The 19,028-nt window shown below is 38.1% G+C and overlaps 2 protein-coding genes across 2 annotated transcripts in view; both read right to left on the bottom strand.

The window, feature by feature from the left end:
* Nucleotides 1–19,028, bottom strand: part of LOC146522312 (uncharacterized) — an 88,097-nt gene that overhangs the window by 40,819 nt on the left and 28,250 nt on the right. The window lies entirely within an intron of this gene.
* LOC146522314 (uncharacterized) lies at nt 4,686–9,920 on the bottom strand (the record flags this gene model as incomplete). Its single annotated transcript, XM_085147898.1, has 8 exons — nt 4,686–6,771; nt 6,919–6,978; nt 7,443–7,499; nt 7,581–7,631; nt 7,800–7,858; nt 7,958–7,973; nt 8,121–8,228; nt 9,605–9,920. Coding segments are annotated over 8 exons (750 nt in total), but the record flags the coding sequence as incomplete, so codon positions are not given.

Here is a 19,028-nt window from a genome sequence, read left to right as displayed (position 1 = left end):
ACAGCGTTTACAAAGGGGCTATATATGGAATTAAAAAATTATCTGTTTTTTCAAGTATCTTTACAACTCTGTGTTATTGTACTTACATTATAACCAATCCGGTCCTTTATCCCCACTTTAAATATTTTTACAGAACTATTGTAATATTTGAGCCATTTCTGCTGTCCAACTACTTCTTACAAAAGACATTTTTAATGTTAATTCGATTTTTTTAACGGCATAAATAAAGGTTATATAAAAGTCATTATAGCAATTTAAATACGAGCAATCAGTTTTTGGCAAATACCGGAAATCAGTTTTTGGCAGACAATCACTTTTTGGTGCAGTTAATAATACAGCTTCTTGCCATTTTTTGTGTTTCTTTTTATCGCTGTGTAACTGAGTTCAATTGAAAGCCTGCGTGTGCTAGTACCTCTTGCCACAAGTTCCCAGAATCCTTTGTGGTTTTACCCCTGAATGACATCACATTTTTGGTGGGCCGGTCTCTAGTCAAAATGCCTGGGCCGATTTTTTGTCCCAGTCCAGCCCTGACTGTTACTGAAGGTCCGCGGCTCCGAACCGTAGTAAAGGGACCTCTGACTAATATGGTGGGTTCTGTGTCAGGCTCGTAGCCGAAAACTAGCTTTACTTTGTTGTCTGGGTCAACTTTGCTTGCGAGAGACAGAGAGAGGCGTTGAACGGCTGCTCCAACGGAACTTGTTGTTTCGGAGGAAAACACGAACACAGTCGAGTTTTAATAGCTTACTTACAACTGGGCTCGTCAGGCTCTCTTCTTGGCTGCAGTGGTTATTATTATATTTACATGCTTCCATCTCCCGTTTTTGCTCGATGACAACTCGTACTTTTCTCCCTCCTCGCGCTCACAGACACATAACGTGTATGGCAGTCCATTCTCCCTGCAGCACGGACTACACTGCCCATGATGCTACATTCTGCATTCTGCCTATTAGCTTAGCACAAAAACAACAACAAAAAGGCCTCTCTCACCCAGGAAACACGCAGAGCGAGAGCGTCACCCTGTAACCATGGCAACCGTAACGCCGCCACCTGGAACAACAGATCGTAGCTGTCAAACAAAACCCAAACAGGCCTGACCCGCCACAATATGAAACAGGGAAGTACCGCCGTGTAATCCATTTATTTCAACAAAGTAACTGTATTCTAAATACCACCTTTTTAAACGGTAACTGTAACGGAATACAGTTACTCATATTTTGTATTTTAAATACGTAACGGCGGGACATGTATTCCGTTACTCCCCAACACTGAAGACTTGACACCACCAGAAGGAGCCTTCTGTTTATACTGTACTGGGGAGCTAAACAGTTTGTTTTCAGGGCTCAATAAAAGTCTAATTTGTGTGAACTATGGAAACCTACTTTAGAAGAGCATAAAAATATTCACAGATTCTCTTTAATCAAAACACATGATCTGTATAGTTTGCAACAAGCTCACCAATCAAAAAAATTAAGCCTACCATAGCATAATAAAAAATTGGAACAGGTATAATGTGAAGAAAATTACTTTTAGTCTCTTCAATTAAATAATGAACCTTTAAAACATTTACTATAGTTTTAACTAATTTTGTTGACAGTGGATTTGAACTAAATAAGCAGATGTGAGAGAAGTGTTTCCCTCGAAGATTCAAAAGAAAATCCAAACCAGGTCACATGAAACAGACACAGTCTTTCATACCATTTCATACATTGAAAATGGTGTTAATCTTCAATGTAGCAATGAGCTGTTTGTAATTATACACTTAAATCATCCTTTTAAAAAAAATAGGATTTGACATAAAAATCACATTTAACTTAAGACATCAAAAAAATACCACAGGTGTGCAGAACTGCAGCTCCTCTAGTCTGATTTGATGCACTGTATTTGTGATCCACCTGAATAGTTTGAGAATGTCACAAATGAAATTCTTGAAATCCCAGAGTTCCCATTTGTAACTTTCATAGCTCATCATTGTCATACTTTACCTGGTCCAGCATCTTCAGATCCTCTGTGTCATTTCACTAAATGTCATGTCTGCTGTGGCAGGTGGAGTGGAGAGAGTGTGGACCCAAATGCAAAAAATATAGATGGAGAGGAATGTTAAGAGAAAGCAAAGAAAAGCTGATGGGAGAATGTGATAAACTAACAAAAACCTAAATTGTGGAAAGTTAAACATAAAGACATGAGGTGGAGCAGGAGTCATAGATAAAAACGGTAAAAACCTGGGACTTGGGAAACATGAGGGAGGTAAGCAGAAAGAGGAGAACAGAGGAGTAAATACACATGGATAAGGAGGGGATGAGGAAAAGTAGGGAACACGGACATGAGAATATAACTGACTCGATATGACACATGGTACACAGGAGAGGCACCGCAACAAAACCTAAAGACTAGAAATCACAAAATCCTAAAGATAATTTAGGATTACAAAGTCAGAATTACAGAGAGCTAGAATTACAAATACTAAACCATGAAAAACACAAAATCAAGGAATATGAAAACCCCTGAGTCCCCAGACCCAAGACCATGACACTGACTTTTTGTGACACAGACCTGTAAAAAACAAAACAAAACAGAAAGTATTATGAAATTGGGAGATTAGGAGAACATTTTAGTAGCATTAACAAGAAATCTTACTCTTTGACTTTATGCAGTAAAGCAGAAAGAGCAACAGTACAGTGATCAATACTCCAGTAAACAGCCCAACAATGAACCATGAGAAGAGAAGAAGAAGAGCTGCACTCTGAAATCACAAAAAGTAATAATAAATTATATAAACAGAGCAGTTACATGTATTCACAAACTCAGTCACTCTCCACATACCTGTTTTATTTGTGTCTGTGTCTTTGCTGCACTTCACTGTTTGAAATGCAGACTTCTCACTGACATGATTGGAAACTGTGCAGGTGACATTGGTCTCTCCATCCTGCTCCCTGATGATGTATTGTTGCCTGGGACCAGTTAGTGTTTGTTTTCCTACAGTCCACTTGTAGCTGACATCACCAGTCTCCAGCAGAACTTTACATGATTCATTTGAGGGAATCCAGGTAGAATTGATTTTTATGACAGGCTGTTTAGTTATGGGCTCTAATGAGAAAACAGAATGAGAGAGAGTCTGTGTCAGGTCACATGTTGCATCAAAGTAGATGTTTGTGCAGAATTCAGCAAATTTATTATATAAAATTGGGCCAATTAACAATAACAAAGACAAGTATTCTTTACTACTGTGTCATGTTGTCATGGTTAATGGATTGGACCCAGGGTTGGAGTTTACTTGTGTGATTCTTATTTTGTCTGTGTCATGTTATATCCTCCAGCAGTCTGCATATTAAATTCAATTTTGTCTATACAGCGCCAAATCCCAACAACAGTACCTCAAGGGGCTTAATATTGGTAAAGGTACAGACCTTACAATAATACAGAGGCTTTTTCTTCTCTGGTTAAAGTCTATTTGAGTCCAGGTATCTTGGTTTTGTTATATTTATCATGCCTGTCTGATGTTTCTGTGCCCTTATTCCAACTTGCTTTTTTTTGTTGTGTCCTGTGTTCTGTTTCTACCTGTTGTATTTTAGTGTCTTGTGTCTAGTTCTACTTCCTCTGTTTTGATGTGCTCCCACCTATTTCCTTTCTGCGTGTTATACTGTGTGTATATATTCAGATTTTCCTTGCCCTTTGTTGTGTTCTGCCTCAAGTTGTTTGTGCTTTTCTTGTACGTTTGTCAGATTTTTAGCTCCTTGCTAATGTCAAGTTCATTCATTTTCATTCATTTATTTATAAAGCACATTTGGTGGCTTTTTGGGTTGCAACTGTGACATTTAGCAGTCGCATCATTGTTCTGACACACAAAACAAAACTATCGACTAGGCTACAAACTAACTACACAACACAGTTACTTAAGACTCCAAATAAGCTGAAAGTCACAAATCTCTGACATCTCAAAACTCTCAATCTGTCTCTCTTTCGCTCTCTCTATGTCACTGCGAAACATTGAAACGGTCGAAAACGCTTACGTTCCAGTCCTGCGCATGTGCAAAAGCGAGTGAGAATTAAAAAATTTGAAGAAAAGCTTTCTGGAGCATGTACAAACTGATATTAATCTTTTTTAGGGCTGTAACTTTTAGGGCTGTAACTGCTGTATAATGCCCTCCGCTATCTTTATTTAATTGGTCACACGACTGCATCACATGACTAAAATCCGTCATTGTTTTAGAAAGTCTGCCTTTTCGAACGTCCACACTGTGAGGGAACAGCTCGGTTTTGAAATATATGCGTTTCCGAGAGCATTTCCAAAACCCTGCATTTTTCCTTGAGGAAAACGCCGTCTCAGTGTGGACGGGAGGCCAAAACGGAGGCTGAGGAGAGTTCCACAGCTCAGGAAAACCTCCTTTGTTGTACCAGTGCCAAAGACTCCACGTCCCAAGGACCTCAACTGCTACAGGCCGGTGGCTCTGACATCCCACCTGATGAAGATCCTGGAGCGGTTGGTCCTGACTCAGCTTCGGCCCCTGATGAGCTCTTCACTGGACCCACTTCAGTTTGCCTACCAGCCTGGCATTGGAGTGGATGATGCCGTCATTCACCTTTCTCACCTGGAGACCACTGGGAGCACTGTGAGAATCACGTTCTTTGAGTTCTCCAGTGCCTTCAACACCATTCTTCCCACAGTTCAGAAGGACAAGCTTCAACATTTACACCACAAACTTCTGCCTCAACTGTGCCCAGCGCTTCCTGCAGAGGTTCTCTGATGACTCTACAATAGTTGACCTCATCATTGCTGGGGGCGACAGGGAACACAGAGAATTGACCCAAGACTTTGTGGACTGGTGCCAGCAGAACTACCTCCAGATCAACGCTAGTAAAATCAAAGAGCTGGTGGTAGACTTCCGCAGCAACTACTTAACATCCAAGGTATGGACATTGAGGGTGTGGATAGTTACAGGTACCTTGGTGTTTATCTGAACAATAAGCTGTACTGGACTCACAATTCAGATCCTTTCTACACAAAAGGGCAGAGCAGGCTGTACCTGATGAGGAAGCTTAGATCTTTTGGAGTGAAGGGCCCACTCCTGAAGAACTTCTACGACTCTGTGTGAGCCTCAGCCATCTTTTACGGTGTGCCTTGCTGGAATAGCAGGATCTGTGCTGGGGACAGGAAGAGACTGAACAGGTTGATCCGAGGGCCAGCTCTGTTCTAGGATGCCCTCTGGACCCAGTGCAGGTGGTGAGTGACAGGAGAATGGTGGCTAAGCTGTCATCCCTCTCCCACCCCATGCAGGACACTCTGACAGCACTGAGCAGCTCCTTCAGTGGAAGGCTGAAGGAGCTCATAGGAGGAGAGGATTACATAGGATCAAAATTCATGATGCAGGCTAAAACCACAAAAGGTGACACTTTCATTTGTGGTAAAAAACAAAGTACAGCTCGCTGAACTATGAATCCCAAACAAAACGAGCAAGAATTGAAGCCAGGTCTATGAACCCACTAAGGTCTGCTGAGGTCTGTGTGAAGTAAACTTCATCATCAGATGGTGAGTCCATGCAAATGTCCTGCCTGCATAGATAAGTCTGTGGAGAATTCACATTGCAGTATAACAACTATGAATGCACCCCGAGAAGGGGACTTCAAAGAAGTATCACAGGAATGACTACTCCAGCTTTCTATTTACAATTTAGTGTAATAAGGCCTTATAAATAAGACGATAAGTAAAGATTTTTTTTTCAGTTGTAGCCCTGCTTCTACACTGTTTCCAAAATAAGTAATGAAGATGTGAAGCTTAGATAATAAAAAAGGCATTTTAGTTACTTTATTTGTCCTCCTTCATTTGTAAAAGCACAGAAACTTCAAACATAAATGAGTAAAAGTCAAAACTAGAATGAAGACTCTAAATTTAATCTTATTTAACTTTGAATGAGGTGAAGCTTCAGTCCCATGCACAGCTGCACTATATATGAAGACAAAGGGGAACACGATTTTATTAAGCATTTAAAGACACTCAAACTTTGCCTCTAAAGGGCTCAGTAGCTCTGCACATAACTTCACTCATGATGTAACATCTCTATTCTACCAACCCAACAACAATAAATGTAAGTGAAAACAAGATTGCAACAATAGCAGCTTTATGACTGTAACAAATACAGTAAACACAGCTTCCTTAAAACTCAATGTTAAACACACTGTTCCAGAGGCACAGCAGGGAACTACACTCCAGCCACTCCCAACATGTCACAGTATATAAAGTGTGTGTTTATATGGCACACATAATCAGATAACACAATGAAAAATCTGCCTGCAGTTTAGAATTTTATAAAATTAAAAAATATAATTTTTCAAATGATACTTAATCCATTCAGGACATAGAAAACATCAGTACAGATACTGAACTGAACTCAAAGCCACATCATCACTTTCAGATAAAGATCATTTATAATGAAAGGCAGCTTTTTAAAAAAAACAGGCAAAAAACCTTTTTCTTCTCATTTCTGCTTTCAATGCTTTGTAAAATTCATATGAATTTATTCTGAACAAGGATAAGCGGAAGCGAATGGATGGATGTATAAAGTAAATTCTGTCCTGCATTCAATTGCTTTTGTTTGTTATTAATCTGGAAGAACATAATCATGAATATTCAATGGTTAAAGGTGATTTGGTAATGAATTTACTCCGTTTAAAACCTATTTGAAAATCATTACAGTCACAACAGGAAAATTCCTTGTGTTTCTTGTGGTTTGATTTCAGAATAGACCGCTTTGTCAGCTGCTTCAGTGGCTGATTTTCCTGCAAATAAAAAACATTTTTAAAAAGGATTTTTAGTAACATCTTACTTCAAACTGACAACTTTACTCATTTATATAGTTTTCCTTGATGGATAAATGAAATGTAAAAGAGAAGAAAATATGGTACCTATTTTATTGCTTTGCTTACTTTTGTTACTGTTACATTCAGCCTTACTGTAGGTGGCATCTGCGTACAACAGGCTGTCATCTATGAGAGGATGGACAGATCATCAGGGTAAAATAGGATGACATTCTTACCTTTACAGTTACAAATCTACTTCCAACAGATCTGGGGCTCTGTACAAAGCTTAATGATAACAGCAACATCTCTCAAAAAAGTTGGTATAGGGGCAACATAAAGCTGGAAAAGGAAGAGTTGCAAAAAAAGCTAATCTTAGACAGGTACGATTTGCAAAAGTTCACCAATCTGCAAATAAATTGTATCAAAAATTTTATTTTATTCTCTGTCATACTGCAGGCTTACTGGTGATTCATCAGATATTTAAAAGTCGAATGGAAGGCAGAGCCTTCAGCTTTCAGATCATCTGATTGTTGTGGTTTTCTCTGTATTACTGTAGGGCCTTTACCTCACAATAAAAAGCACATGAGTCAATTGTAATTTATCCCTATATAAATAAAACTGGATTGAACTGAATTAACTTGAATTCTTACCTTTCTTAGTGAAGTTTTTAAGCTCAATCAAAGAATATGTGAAATCCCTGCATTCTGCTAAAATGGAGAATTAATACATAAAAATGGAACATAATCACAATGAGTCTGCATACTTATATGAAACTATAAATGCATTACCCTTTTCTCTGTCATCGTAGTCTCTGATTGATTCATATATACAAGCATCACCTGCAAAAATAAGTCAGTGATATATTAATCATTAACATTTCTATATATGAATTTGATCATCTTTTAAATAAAAAAACTGCAAATATCAGAGTCAAAGTTCACAATTTGACAATAAATAAATGAATAAATAAAGTAACAATAGCAAAACTTGTCATAGTTAAGGCTGACCCTGGAGAGATTTATTTTGGCTGTGTTGAGCTTCATCCTGGTTGATCCTGTGTTGAGTCCTGGTGAAGCATAAAATGTAGTAAAACATTTGATTTAATAAGAAACACAGGTTGTAATTCTGGTTTGTTAAAAACGTGAAGTAGGGGATTTGAACCAACCTGATAAAAGATTTATCTGTAAAAAAGACAAGTATATGTTTTTCTTTTTAGTTTTTCTGGTGCTGTGACAGTACATGAAGTGTTCAGGATACATCTGTGATTCTGAATAATTAGATAATAATGGGATCATAATCAATCTCGTATCGGAAAGAAAAAGTCTCACCTTTTAACAGTTTGATGTAACACAGCAGCAGAAGAAGAAGAATCAGTAAAATTCCACAAAGAAGTCCAGTGATCAACAGAGTAGGAAACGTTTCAGTCCTGGACTGTGCTGTCAGAAAGAATAACATTAATTATGAGGTGAGGTGAAACCAGGTAGCGTCAGATGGACTAAAGCATAATGTGTCTTATAATATTATAAAATAGAGCCTCACAAACAAGTGGAATAATCACAAAGTATGCATATTTAACTGTTAAAAGCTTCTTTAGGCTGCTCCCTTGTCACAAAGACTCACCTGACATTGCAGAAATTTTTTGAAGAGTCAGTTTAATATGATGGATACTTTGTAGTGTTTATGCCACAATATCCATGTTTGTGAAGCTCTGATATCTGACCTGGTGCTTTTGATAACTTTATCCATGCTTATTTTGAATGAAGAAGGTTCAGGTTTAAGTTAAAGTACCCTGTGACTTCAGCTGCTCAGTATTTCACTATCAGTCTTAATCTCTCCTACAAACTTGACATATATTTTACTATTCTCCTAATGTTAAGTTAGTTCTGTTTGCATCTTGTATGATCTAAATTACTTCATATTTTCTGTTCTGAAGGTAGTTCAGATCTGCAGTGATCTATAATTTGTGTGGTTTCTAGTTATAATCTGGAATATTTTATGTTGTAATGTAATATATTATGCTCCATAAATTTGCCGTGTTTTGTTATGCTGTTGTAAAGTGTTGGTAGGTGTCGTAAAGGTGGTGTGTAGTGGGCCGCCATGTGGTGATGAAAGGTGAGGCAAGTAAGCAGGTTTGGAGGAACAGTTTTCTGACCGTCATTGTGATAGTTGTTTCAGATATAATATCATAGAAATGTAAACGGAGCTCCTACTGGAACATATGTTTTCTACTTTTCGGGTTTGCTACCAAAAGGCATACAAGTGATCTAAGAAAAGGACGAGTCAGAAACTTTACATCCTGCAGCGGCAAAGAAGGACCGAAGATTGCCGCTACACCAACTATGGCTAGTGTAAACCAAGGGTTTTACAACACAACAATACAATGTTGTGAGCATTCAACATCAGTATACCTCTATTTAGGTTTCCAACAACAAATAAGAAGCAATAAAACCAAACTGCCATGCTATGAGTACATCCTTCTTTTTGATAACCACAGGATGGTAAAAAAGTCCAAGCTGTATTAATACTGATGTAATACACTTTCCTCTTACATAGGCTCGTAGTGCATTTTATCCTTTCAGTGCATACATTTTTTTTGCTCCATTGCATTATGATGCTTTATGTTATTTGTAAATTACTCCTTTCCATTATTTGTTGTGATGTCTCCTTGCTCCGACCACAACAGATTCACAAGAAGACAGAAGACTTCTCAAAATAGATACAAATAGAAACATGAAATCAACAGAGAAAACTTAACACAGTATATTGATAATCATGAGTGAATGTATATTTTAAACTAAATGACTGAACTCACAGGTTATCTCAATGGTGACATCATCACTTCTATCAGTGTAGTAAACTGGGTTTCCTCTTGTTCCTCTGCAGCTGTAGATTCCTCCTTCAGATACTCTGATATCTCTGTTTTGTTGATCTCTGATTGGAACTTCAGAGGTTGTTTGGGTTCGTCTGAACCACTCATATTTCCATCCATCAGAGCTCTGCACAGAGCAGGTCAGTGTCACACTGCCCCCTACTGGTATGATTGTTGTTCCTGTTGTCAGTGCGGCCCTGGGTCTATCTGATGTTATGAAAGAGGATGAAACACAATGATGGATTAAAATGTCTCTTCCTCATGTTTTGGTTTAGATAACAGAAACATCTTCACTTTAAACTTCATGAAGATTTTGATGTTTCTTCTTTTCCTTTAGAAATGTAATTAAATTTAATTTCATTCATAATTGCTGTTGTCAAAACTCACACACCTGCTAATGATAAATTTCAGGGTCTGTCAATATTGTAGCACTGACTTTACTGTGAACGAAGTAACAGGTACAGTAATTTTGGTTAAAACTCACGTTCAATGACAAATTTAATTAAATGTTCTCTATTTTATAATTCAGTTGAGTTATTGAACAGGGATCATACATTTGTGCTGTCATTCACTGAAGACTTACCTAAAAAAGTTATGAACACAGTATTACTGTTCTTTATATGATGTGAGCTCACTCTGCTACCAGAGCACTGATATTCACCACTGTCACGTGTAGATATAATTTGTAATTTATAGTCTTTGTCTGTGTTGTAGGGCACAAATTCTCGACCATCCTTCTTGATTTCGTAATACCAGTCAGTGTCTTCTCCTTCATTCATGTCACATTTGAAGGTAACAAACTCTCCAATGAAAAAACTGGACGAGCTGGGTTCAATAGTTAACACAGCATCTAGAATCCAACACAACCACAAAGTTAACAATCCGAAACACTTTTATGCACAAAACAATCTGTGACAGTACGTTCATACACTGTTCATATATTGTTCATATATATATTTTACTATTCAAAACACAAACTGTGTTTATATTCATAAAATTATAAATATAGTGATGAAGAATGAAATAAAAACAAAAATGTGAAGTGCTTAAGACTGATACAGTAGTTAAGATGAATCTTTATTGAAAAAATAAAAAAATAAAAGTTTTCAGTCACCTTGAGTGTGTCCAGTGCAGAGGAGGATACAGAACACTACAATACAGACAGAAACTTCAGACATTAAACTAAAGGCACTCACATATGTCTGTGTAGGTTGTCAATCATACAGATCATGGTAGTGTATTTATGCTATATTTGAGTGTCTAAGGAGCTTGGTGTGAAACTGAAGGTGTTTCATATCTCTGCTGAGAAGATTCTTCAGCTCTAAAACCAAATGGTGGAGAATCCCAGGTATTTAAACCCAGTGGGAGTTTCCCCCCAAAGAGGGACAAAGGACCCCCTGATGATCCTCTACCTAATCACATGAGCCAAGGTGTAAGGAATAATAATAATAAGGAATCCCTTAAGAAATCTGAATTCTTATCTGTTTATTTCTTCATATCTATTTATGTTATTTCAGCTGTTACATTATATATATATATTATATACAGTACACAGCACCTGGAACACAAAAATATGAAAATGCACAGAAACATTAATAAACAATCTTAATGTGGTGTATGTGTGTGTGTGAGAGAGAGAGGATGTCAAGTCTGAGTGTGTATGTGTCTTAGTCATGAAATGTACTTGATAATGAGGGTGGCAAGTTGCAATAACAGACAGACAGAGATAGATCGGGGAGAAGTGGGCCATTTTCAGCCTTCAATAGTACCGAAGACTTACAAGGTTTCAAAATTATTTTAAGACTTTGCCTCACCCTATACATGTGGCCTATTGACATCACCTGATGCAAAATGTTAGTAGGGATTGAGGATCCCAGGGAGGGATCTTTGAACTGCATTGTAGGTGGCAGACAGTAAGGAAAACCACCACTAGGGTTTAAATACCTGCATTCTTCATCTAGTGGTTTTAGAACTGTAGAAACTTCTCAGATGAGAGGAGGAGCATCTTCACAAAACTTCAAGAAGTAAAGTTATCTTCTGTCCAAGCTCTGTAGACACTCAAATAGCTCATAAAAAACACTTGTGGTTGTACCAGTGTCTACTATGATTTATATACATCAAATTATCACTGATGGAGAAACAAACCTTTCTTAGATAAACTAAACCAGCTCCACTCTGATCTGAGTCAGTGCACTAAAATCTAATCCAGTCTACAAACAAACATGTTGGTAACAAACATGAGAGTCCTCTGATCACATGACCTGCAATGGTACACATGACTGATGCTCTGTTCTTCTTACTAAAACATGTTTATGGATCAGTATGAATCAAACAATAGAAGTCAGTGATGTACTCACAGAATAGGCCCAGCTCACAGAGCAAAGTGGCTCCCATCCTCACATCCAGCAGTGACACGTCTGAAAACTTCTACAACTTTCTGTAAAGAGAGAGAGTGAAGCAGCAGCACAGCACATACCAAAGAACTGTGAAGAGAACAAAGATTTTTTTCAACTTCTTCTCTCAGCTTCCTTCCTTTTACACTGACATGACACACTTAACAGGATCTGATCACAGCATGACGTGTTTATACTCTTTTATATTCATTTAAATTTTCATCTTTCCAGGGTGTACCCCAGCTCTCATCCTAAAACAGCTGAGACAGGCTCCAATCCATCTGAGAACCAGAACTTCATAAACAATTAAGAAAATAGATTCATAGAAGAATAAAGTTTTAACTGATGCTGATAAACAGAGATGTCAATATAAAACTAAAACTACATCTGAACTGACAAAGCTTGTTTTTGTGCACTTTATATTTAATATATGTATTTTGTTGTGCCTGAAATGAACAAATAAATGAAATGAATGAAATGAACTTGACTCATTTAGTATTTCATTACACTAATGCAGATTTTTTTAACATGGAATTGTGGTTTGGTGATAAATTCACCCACATGTCGTGAGCAAGCTCAAGCTAAACAGAAATAGTGTCGTTAACCAGAAGTGGGCAGGGAAGTCCTGCCCCCTCTCTCAGATTAGAACGCTATGACTTTAAAAGTGCTGCTGTGTTTATGGTGATGTCAGCTGGGCTGAGTTCCTGAGGCTCATGGGTAACTTGACAATTGTTGCCCACATCAGTGTGACAAAGTTTCACACTTTGTACTTTATTTTTTACAGAAGAATAGGAAGAAAATAAAAAAAGAAGTAGAACCACAAAGTTGCTTCACCCACAGTTACACCTGTTTATTTTTATTTACATTTATTCTTAAATGGGCACCTGCTACACACAGAGCTTAATACATACAGGACAACTCACTGGCAGTGAGTGTTTCCCATTTTCTGGCTTCTGGAAACCCTCAAAGTGACAGAAGCTTTAATTTCATTTAAAAAAAACCTCAGAAGAGATACCACAGAGTGGGAGTTTTGCAACACACAGTTTTAATGACTATTAAAAGTTAAAAACGTAAGCCACATTTAAAAAGCTGTTTATTCTGTACAGTTTAAGTACTTCACTGCAATTCTATGATCACCACATAATGATGCATGTCGGTGGACAAATATATGATGCAGATGAGCTAAACGGCTTCTGTTGAGGAGCTAAATAAAGGCCTATTATAACTTTTATCTGAAACCGTCTGGATCAGTCATATCAGGTAGAAACTGCTACATCAACAGTTTTGTAGCAGATAAATTCTTTGCTGTTTTTTTGCTTTTGGCAGAACAGGAAGTCTTTGATGTGCAGGAGTATACTGAGTATTAACAGGGCAAATTTGTCTAAACTAGCTGCTGGGGCAGTGCAGTGGCTATGTATGCATCCCGGGTGTTTGGATAGAAGGTTCAGAGTTGTACTGTCTCTGTATTGGTCCCTGTGCTGCCCGGCTGGCCTTGTGTGGCTACATGCGTTTTGGTTTTCTCTCTCTCCTCTCTCCCGCTAGGTGCTGCCTGGGCGGAGCTCATTGTGGGCTCCAGCCCTTGGCCCTCACACCTGCAAGCAATCACCTGTGGTTCATCAACTTGTCTGCTCTCACAACTTAAGGCAGAGGCTGGGAGCACCTGCCGCTCGGCTATTGTGTAATGCTTATTAGTGTAGCTCCGGCCTTAACACAAGTTTTGAGCTCTCTCTGTGTTTTCTCTTGGTGTTAATTATTCTATTCTTGTATATAGACCTTTCGTGCTTTGTCTGGAACCCTGGTGACTGGAATCTGTATGTGTGTGCTGCGATCAAGTGTGGCATATGTGAGGAAGGAGATTCCTGTGTGAAGTGAGCCGACAGTGAGGAGCTGTGTGAGAGAATTACTCTGTTTCCCTGATACTCCCATGGACCCCTGGCAATTCTGGACCCTTTCACCCCCCCTCACCTGTATGTAGTGTGCTGGAAATAATATCAACTGTTCTGGAACTGTTCATTGTGATTGTGATTGTTTGCCTCTGAGTCCATCCCACTTTGTTGTGACAATCTCATGTTTTAAAGTCTGCATACCGCTAAAAAGTTGGGATTCCAGATTATCATTGTCAACACTTCTGTTCTTCATCTGTTGCGACCGGTTGGGGTGAGAAGGAGGAGAGGATAGAAGACATGCTGTGGAAGAGAGACAGAGATTAATAACATGTATGATTCAATGCAGAGAGGTCTATTAACACACAGTGAGTGAAAAGGGTGACTGAAAAGGAAAAACTCAATGCATTATGAGAATCCTGCGGCAGCCTACGTCTATTGCAGCATAACTAACCCTAACTATATGCTTTAGCAAAAAGTAAAGTTTTAAGCCTAATCTGAAAAGTAGAGATAGTGTCTGTCTCCCGAATCCAAACTGGAAGCTGGTTCCACAGAAGAGGGGCCTGAAAACTGAAGGCTCTCCCTCCCATTCTACTTTTAAATACTCTAGGAACAACAAGTAGGCCTGCAGAGCGAGAGCGAAGTGCTCTAATAGGGTGATATGGTACTACAAGGTCATTAAGATAAGATGGGGCCTGATTATTTAAGACCTTGTATGTGAGGAGCAGGATTTTGAATTCAATTCTGGATTTAACAGGAAGCCAGTGAAGGGAAGCCAAAACAGGAGAAATATGCTCTCTCTTTCTAGTCCCTGTCAGTACTCTTGCTGCAGCATTTTGGATTAGCTGAAGGCTTTTCAGGGAGACATCCTGATAATAATGAATTGCAGTAGTCCAGCCTGGAAGTAATAAATGCATAAACTAGTTTTTCAGCGTCACTCTGAGACAGGATATTTCTAATTTTAGAGATGTTGTGTAAATGGAAGAAAGCAGTCTTACATATTTGTTTAATATGTGCGTTGAAGGACATGTCCTGGTCAAAAATAACTCCAAGGTTCCTCACAGTGTTACTGGAGGCCAAGGTAATGCCATCCAGAGTAAGAATCTGGTTAGATACCATATTTCTAAGATTTTCAGGGCCGAGTACAATGACCTCAGTTTTATCTGAAATAAGAAGCAGAAAGTTAGTGGCCATCCAGGTCTTTATGTCTTTAAGACATTCCTGCAGTTTAACTAATTAGTGTGAATGCTTGTAAAAGCATTCACAGTATTGTTCTTCTAATCTTTATTATTATTTTCTTTTCCGTACGTTTTTCGCCGTCTATCTCCTTCAAAACCGTTCAACTTAGAAAAACCATTCAAACACCGTTAGATTCCTCTTCTTTTGGAAAGGTGTGCTTCTATTTTTTTCATTTTTAACATTTATATTTTTAATTTTATTCAACTTTTTTCATCAAAAATTTCCCATGTATTTCAATGGGGAGACCCTTCAAATCCTCATTCAACTTACTCATTTTTAAACTCTTACTACTTCCACATACATTGACATAGAGCAACCATTCAAACTTTAAAACGAAGACAAGACATTCAACTATTCAACTTGTATTTATCTTTCCAATATCTATTATACTTTTTCTTCAGTTCCAGTTTAAGTTTCATGATGTTTTTTCAGCCGTTTCAGAGTTTATAATGGGAGTGTATGGGACGGAATGTTGCCGCTAGAGTGAGACAGATCAACTGCTAGAGTGAGAGGAGCGAAAAAATTAATCTTAAAATCTTTTTTAAAAACTGCTGCTGTGTCCGCATCGTTTGCTCTACAGGTATGATTTTACCCTCAAAACGTAGCCATCGCTGTCCTCTTTCATCCAATGTGTTTATTATTGTACTAGGTGTTATGGTTCTTTCATAAATGTCACCAATGCACAGCCTCCTCCCTCCAACTCTTCCATAGACTCTAATGTTAAAATGGCTCAGAAGGTTCGTTTGAAAATCAGAAGAGCATGGTGTCTTTACACTGTCACCACGTTCATATAATAAACTCCACAGGCATGAAAACTGAGAATTCAGTAGACCAGACATTGCTGGTGCTTACGGTGAAAGAATTTTGTCGATACGACCTGTACTTTTCATTTGGGAACGATTTGTTTCGGCCTGACTTTTCTGTTCATTTTAAGCATCAAAAGTGAGGCGCATGTCTGTGTGCTTGTCACACCTGCCTGCCTAACGAGCTCTGCCTGCCACTCTGCCAAGATTCATCTTAAACACTTCTCTTTCAACTGCTGCTGTGTCCACAGCGTTTGCTCTACATGTATGATTTTACCCTCAAAACGTAGCCATCGCTGTCCTCTTTCATCCAATGTGTTTATTATAGTAATAGGTGTTATGGTTCTTTCATAAATGTCACCAATGCAAAGCCTCCTCCCTCCAACTCTTCCATAGACTCTAATGTTAAAATTGCTCAGAAGGTTCGTTTGAAAATCAGAAGAGCATGGTGTCTTTACACTGTCACCACGTCCATATAACAAACTCCACAGGCATGAAAACTGAGAATTTGGTAGACTGGATATTGCTGCCGCTCACGGTGAAAGAATTTTGTCAATACGACCTGTACTTTTCATTTGGGAACGATTTGTTTCAGGCTGACTTTTCTGTTCATTTTAAGCATCAAAAGTGAGGCGCATGTCTGTGTGCGTGTCACACCTGCCTGCCTAACGAGCTCTGCCTGCCACTGTGCCAAGATTCATCTTAAACACTTCTCTTTCAACTGCTGCTGTGTCCACAGTGTTTGCTCTACAGCCATCATTTTACCCTCAAAACGTCGCCATCGTTGTTCTCTTTCCAAAACTGTGTCTTTCAAAGCGCAAACATTTAAAACTGTGTGGATCCAAGTGGAGGGATCACATTTTAGTCATTCAGTGATTCAAAGAGTATGAACTTTTAATATTCATTCAGATGTTTTCTGACTCTAAATTTTTTTTCTCATTACTTAGGTTTTTCTAATTTACATTTAAAACATTTTCAGCTATTTTCCAACTTTTTCTGTGTAAACGTCAGCTATCATAAGTTCTGCACTTTTGTTTTCAGGTTAAATTCTGTTTTTTTTTTTATTTTTTATTTCATTCAAAGTTTTTAATTTAAAATTCAGCAATTAATTCATTTCAGTGCATACATTCAGATTCAAGCATTCACACTGCAGTTTCTTCAGAAAATGCACTTTCTAGTTATTAGTGTGAATGCTTGTAAAAGCATTCACAGTATTGTTGTTGTAATCTTTATTATTATTATTTCCTATTCCGTACGTTTTTCGCCGACTATCTCCTTCAAAACCGCTCAACTTAGAAAAACCATTCAAACACCATCAGATTCCTCTTCTTTTGGAAAGGTGTGCTTCTATTTTTCTCATTTTTAACATTTATATTTTTAATTTTATTCAACTTTTTTCAACAAAAATTTCCCATGTATTTCAATGGGGAGACCCTTCAAATCCTCATCCAACTTACTCATTTTTAAACTCTTACTACTTCCACATACATTGACATAGAGCAACCATTCAAACTTTAAAACGAAGACAAGACATTCAACTATTCAACTTGTATTTATCTTTTCAATATCTATTATACTTTTTCTTCAGTTCCAGTTTAAATTTCATGTTGTTTTTTCAGCCGTTTCAGAGTTTATAATGGGTGTGTATGGGACGGAATGTTGCCGCTAGAGTGAGACAGCTGACCTGCTAGAGTGAGAGGAGCGAAAAAATTAATCTTAAAATCTTTTTTAAAACTGCTGCTGTGTCCGCAGCGTTTGCTCTACTGGTCTGATTTTACCCTCAAAACGTAGCCATCGCTGTCCTCTTTCATCCAATGTGTTTATTATAGTAATGGGTGTTATGGTTCTTTCATAAATGTCACCAATGCACAGCCTCCTCCCTCCAACTCTTCCATAGACTCTAATGTTAAAATGGCTCAAAAAGTTCGTTTGAAAACCAGAAGTACAGGCTGTCTTTACACTGTCACCACGTCAATATAATAAACTCCACCGGCATGAAAACTGAGAATTTGGTAGACTGGACATTGCTGGCGCTCACGGTGAATTTTGTCAATACGACCTGTACTTTTCATTTGGGAAGGATTTGTTTTGGCCTGACTTTTCTGTTCATTTTAAGCATCAAAAGTGAGGCGCATGTCTGTCTGTGTGTGTAGGGAGCCATTGGGTGCAGTCACCAATGTCACCAATGCACAACCTCCTCCCTCCAACTCTTCCATAGACTCTAATGTTAAAATGGCTCAGAAGGTTTGTTTGAAAATCAGAAGAGCATGGTGTCTTTACACTGTCACCACGTCAATGTAATAAACTCCACAGGCATGAAAACTGAGAATTCAGTAGACTAGGCATTGCTGCCACTTACGATGAAAGAATTTTGTCAATACGACTTGTACTTTTCATTTAGGAACAATTTGTTTCGGCCTGACTTTTCTGTTCATTTTAAGCATCAAAAGTGAGGTGCATGTCTGTTTCCGTGTGTAGGGAGCCATTGGGTGCAGTCACTATAGCAACCAGGCTCACACCTGCCTGCTTAACGAGCTCTCTCTCACTCTGCCAAGATTCATCTTAAAAATTTCTGTTACAACTAAGCAGTTTGAGTTAGATTAAGTCAACAAGTCAATAAGTCAAATTTGACAGGGTTTTGCCACAGATTAATAGTATGTCAGTAGTTAGTATAGGTCAACCGAATAGTGCATTCTCATTGGCCTTTTAAATTCAAGCTAATTGTGTATTGGTGGACTTGTCCTCTGCACACAGGTTTTTTCAGATCTGTGCAGTTGGAGTCAGTTGATGACTTTAAAATAATCTTTTCTGACTGGATAATTAAAGCTCACAGCATCTACCTGTCTGTAGTGGATTTTCCCACATTTTAAATAATCTAATCTTATTTAATGTCTCTGTTTTTAGTCTGTATAGTTTATCTCCCCACGAATACACTCAAAGTAGTTTTAAAACAAAACAGTTCAAGATGACATACTTTTTATTTGCTTGTTTAATGCCAGTTGCCCTCTTTCTCTGTATGTCACTCATTCCCTTATACTCAGGCAAAAAG

This window comes from Neolamprologus multifasciatus, chromosome 3 (genome assembly GCF_963576455.1).
Source record: "Neolamprologus multifasciatus chromosome 3, fNeoMul1.2, whole genome shotgun sequence".
Classification (NCBI taxonomy): domain Eukaryota; kingdom Metazoa; phylum Chordata; class Actinopteri; order Cichliformes; family Cichlidae; genus Neolamprologus; species Neolamprologus multifasciatus.
Note: the sequence above shows the minus strand (reverse complement) of the source record. Positions and strands in the feature narration are given on the sequence as shown.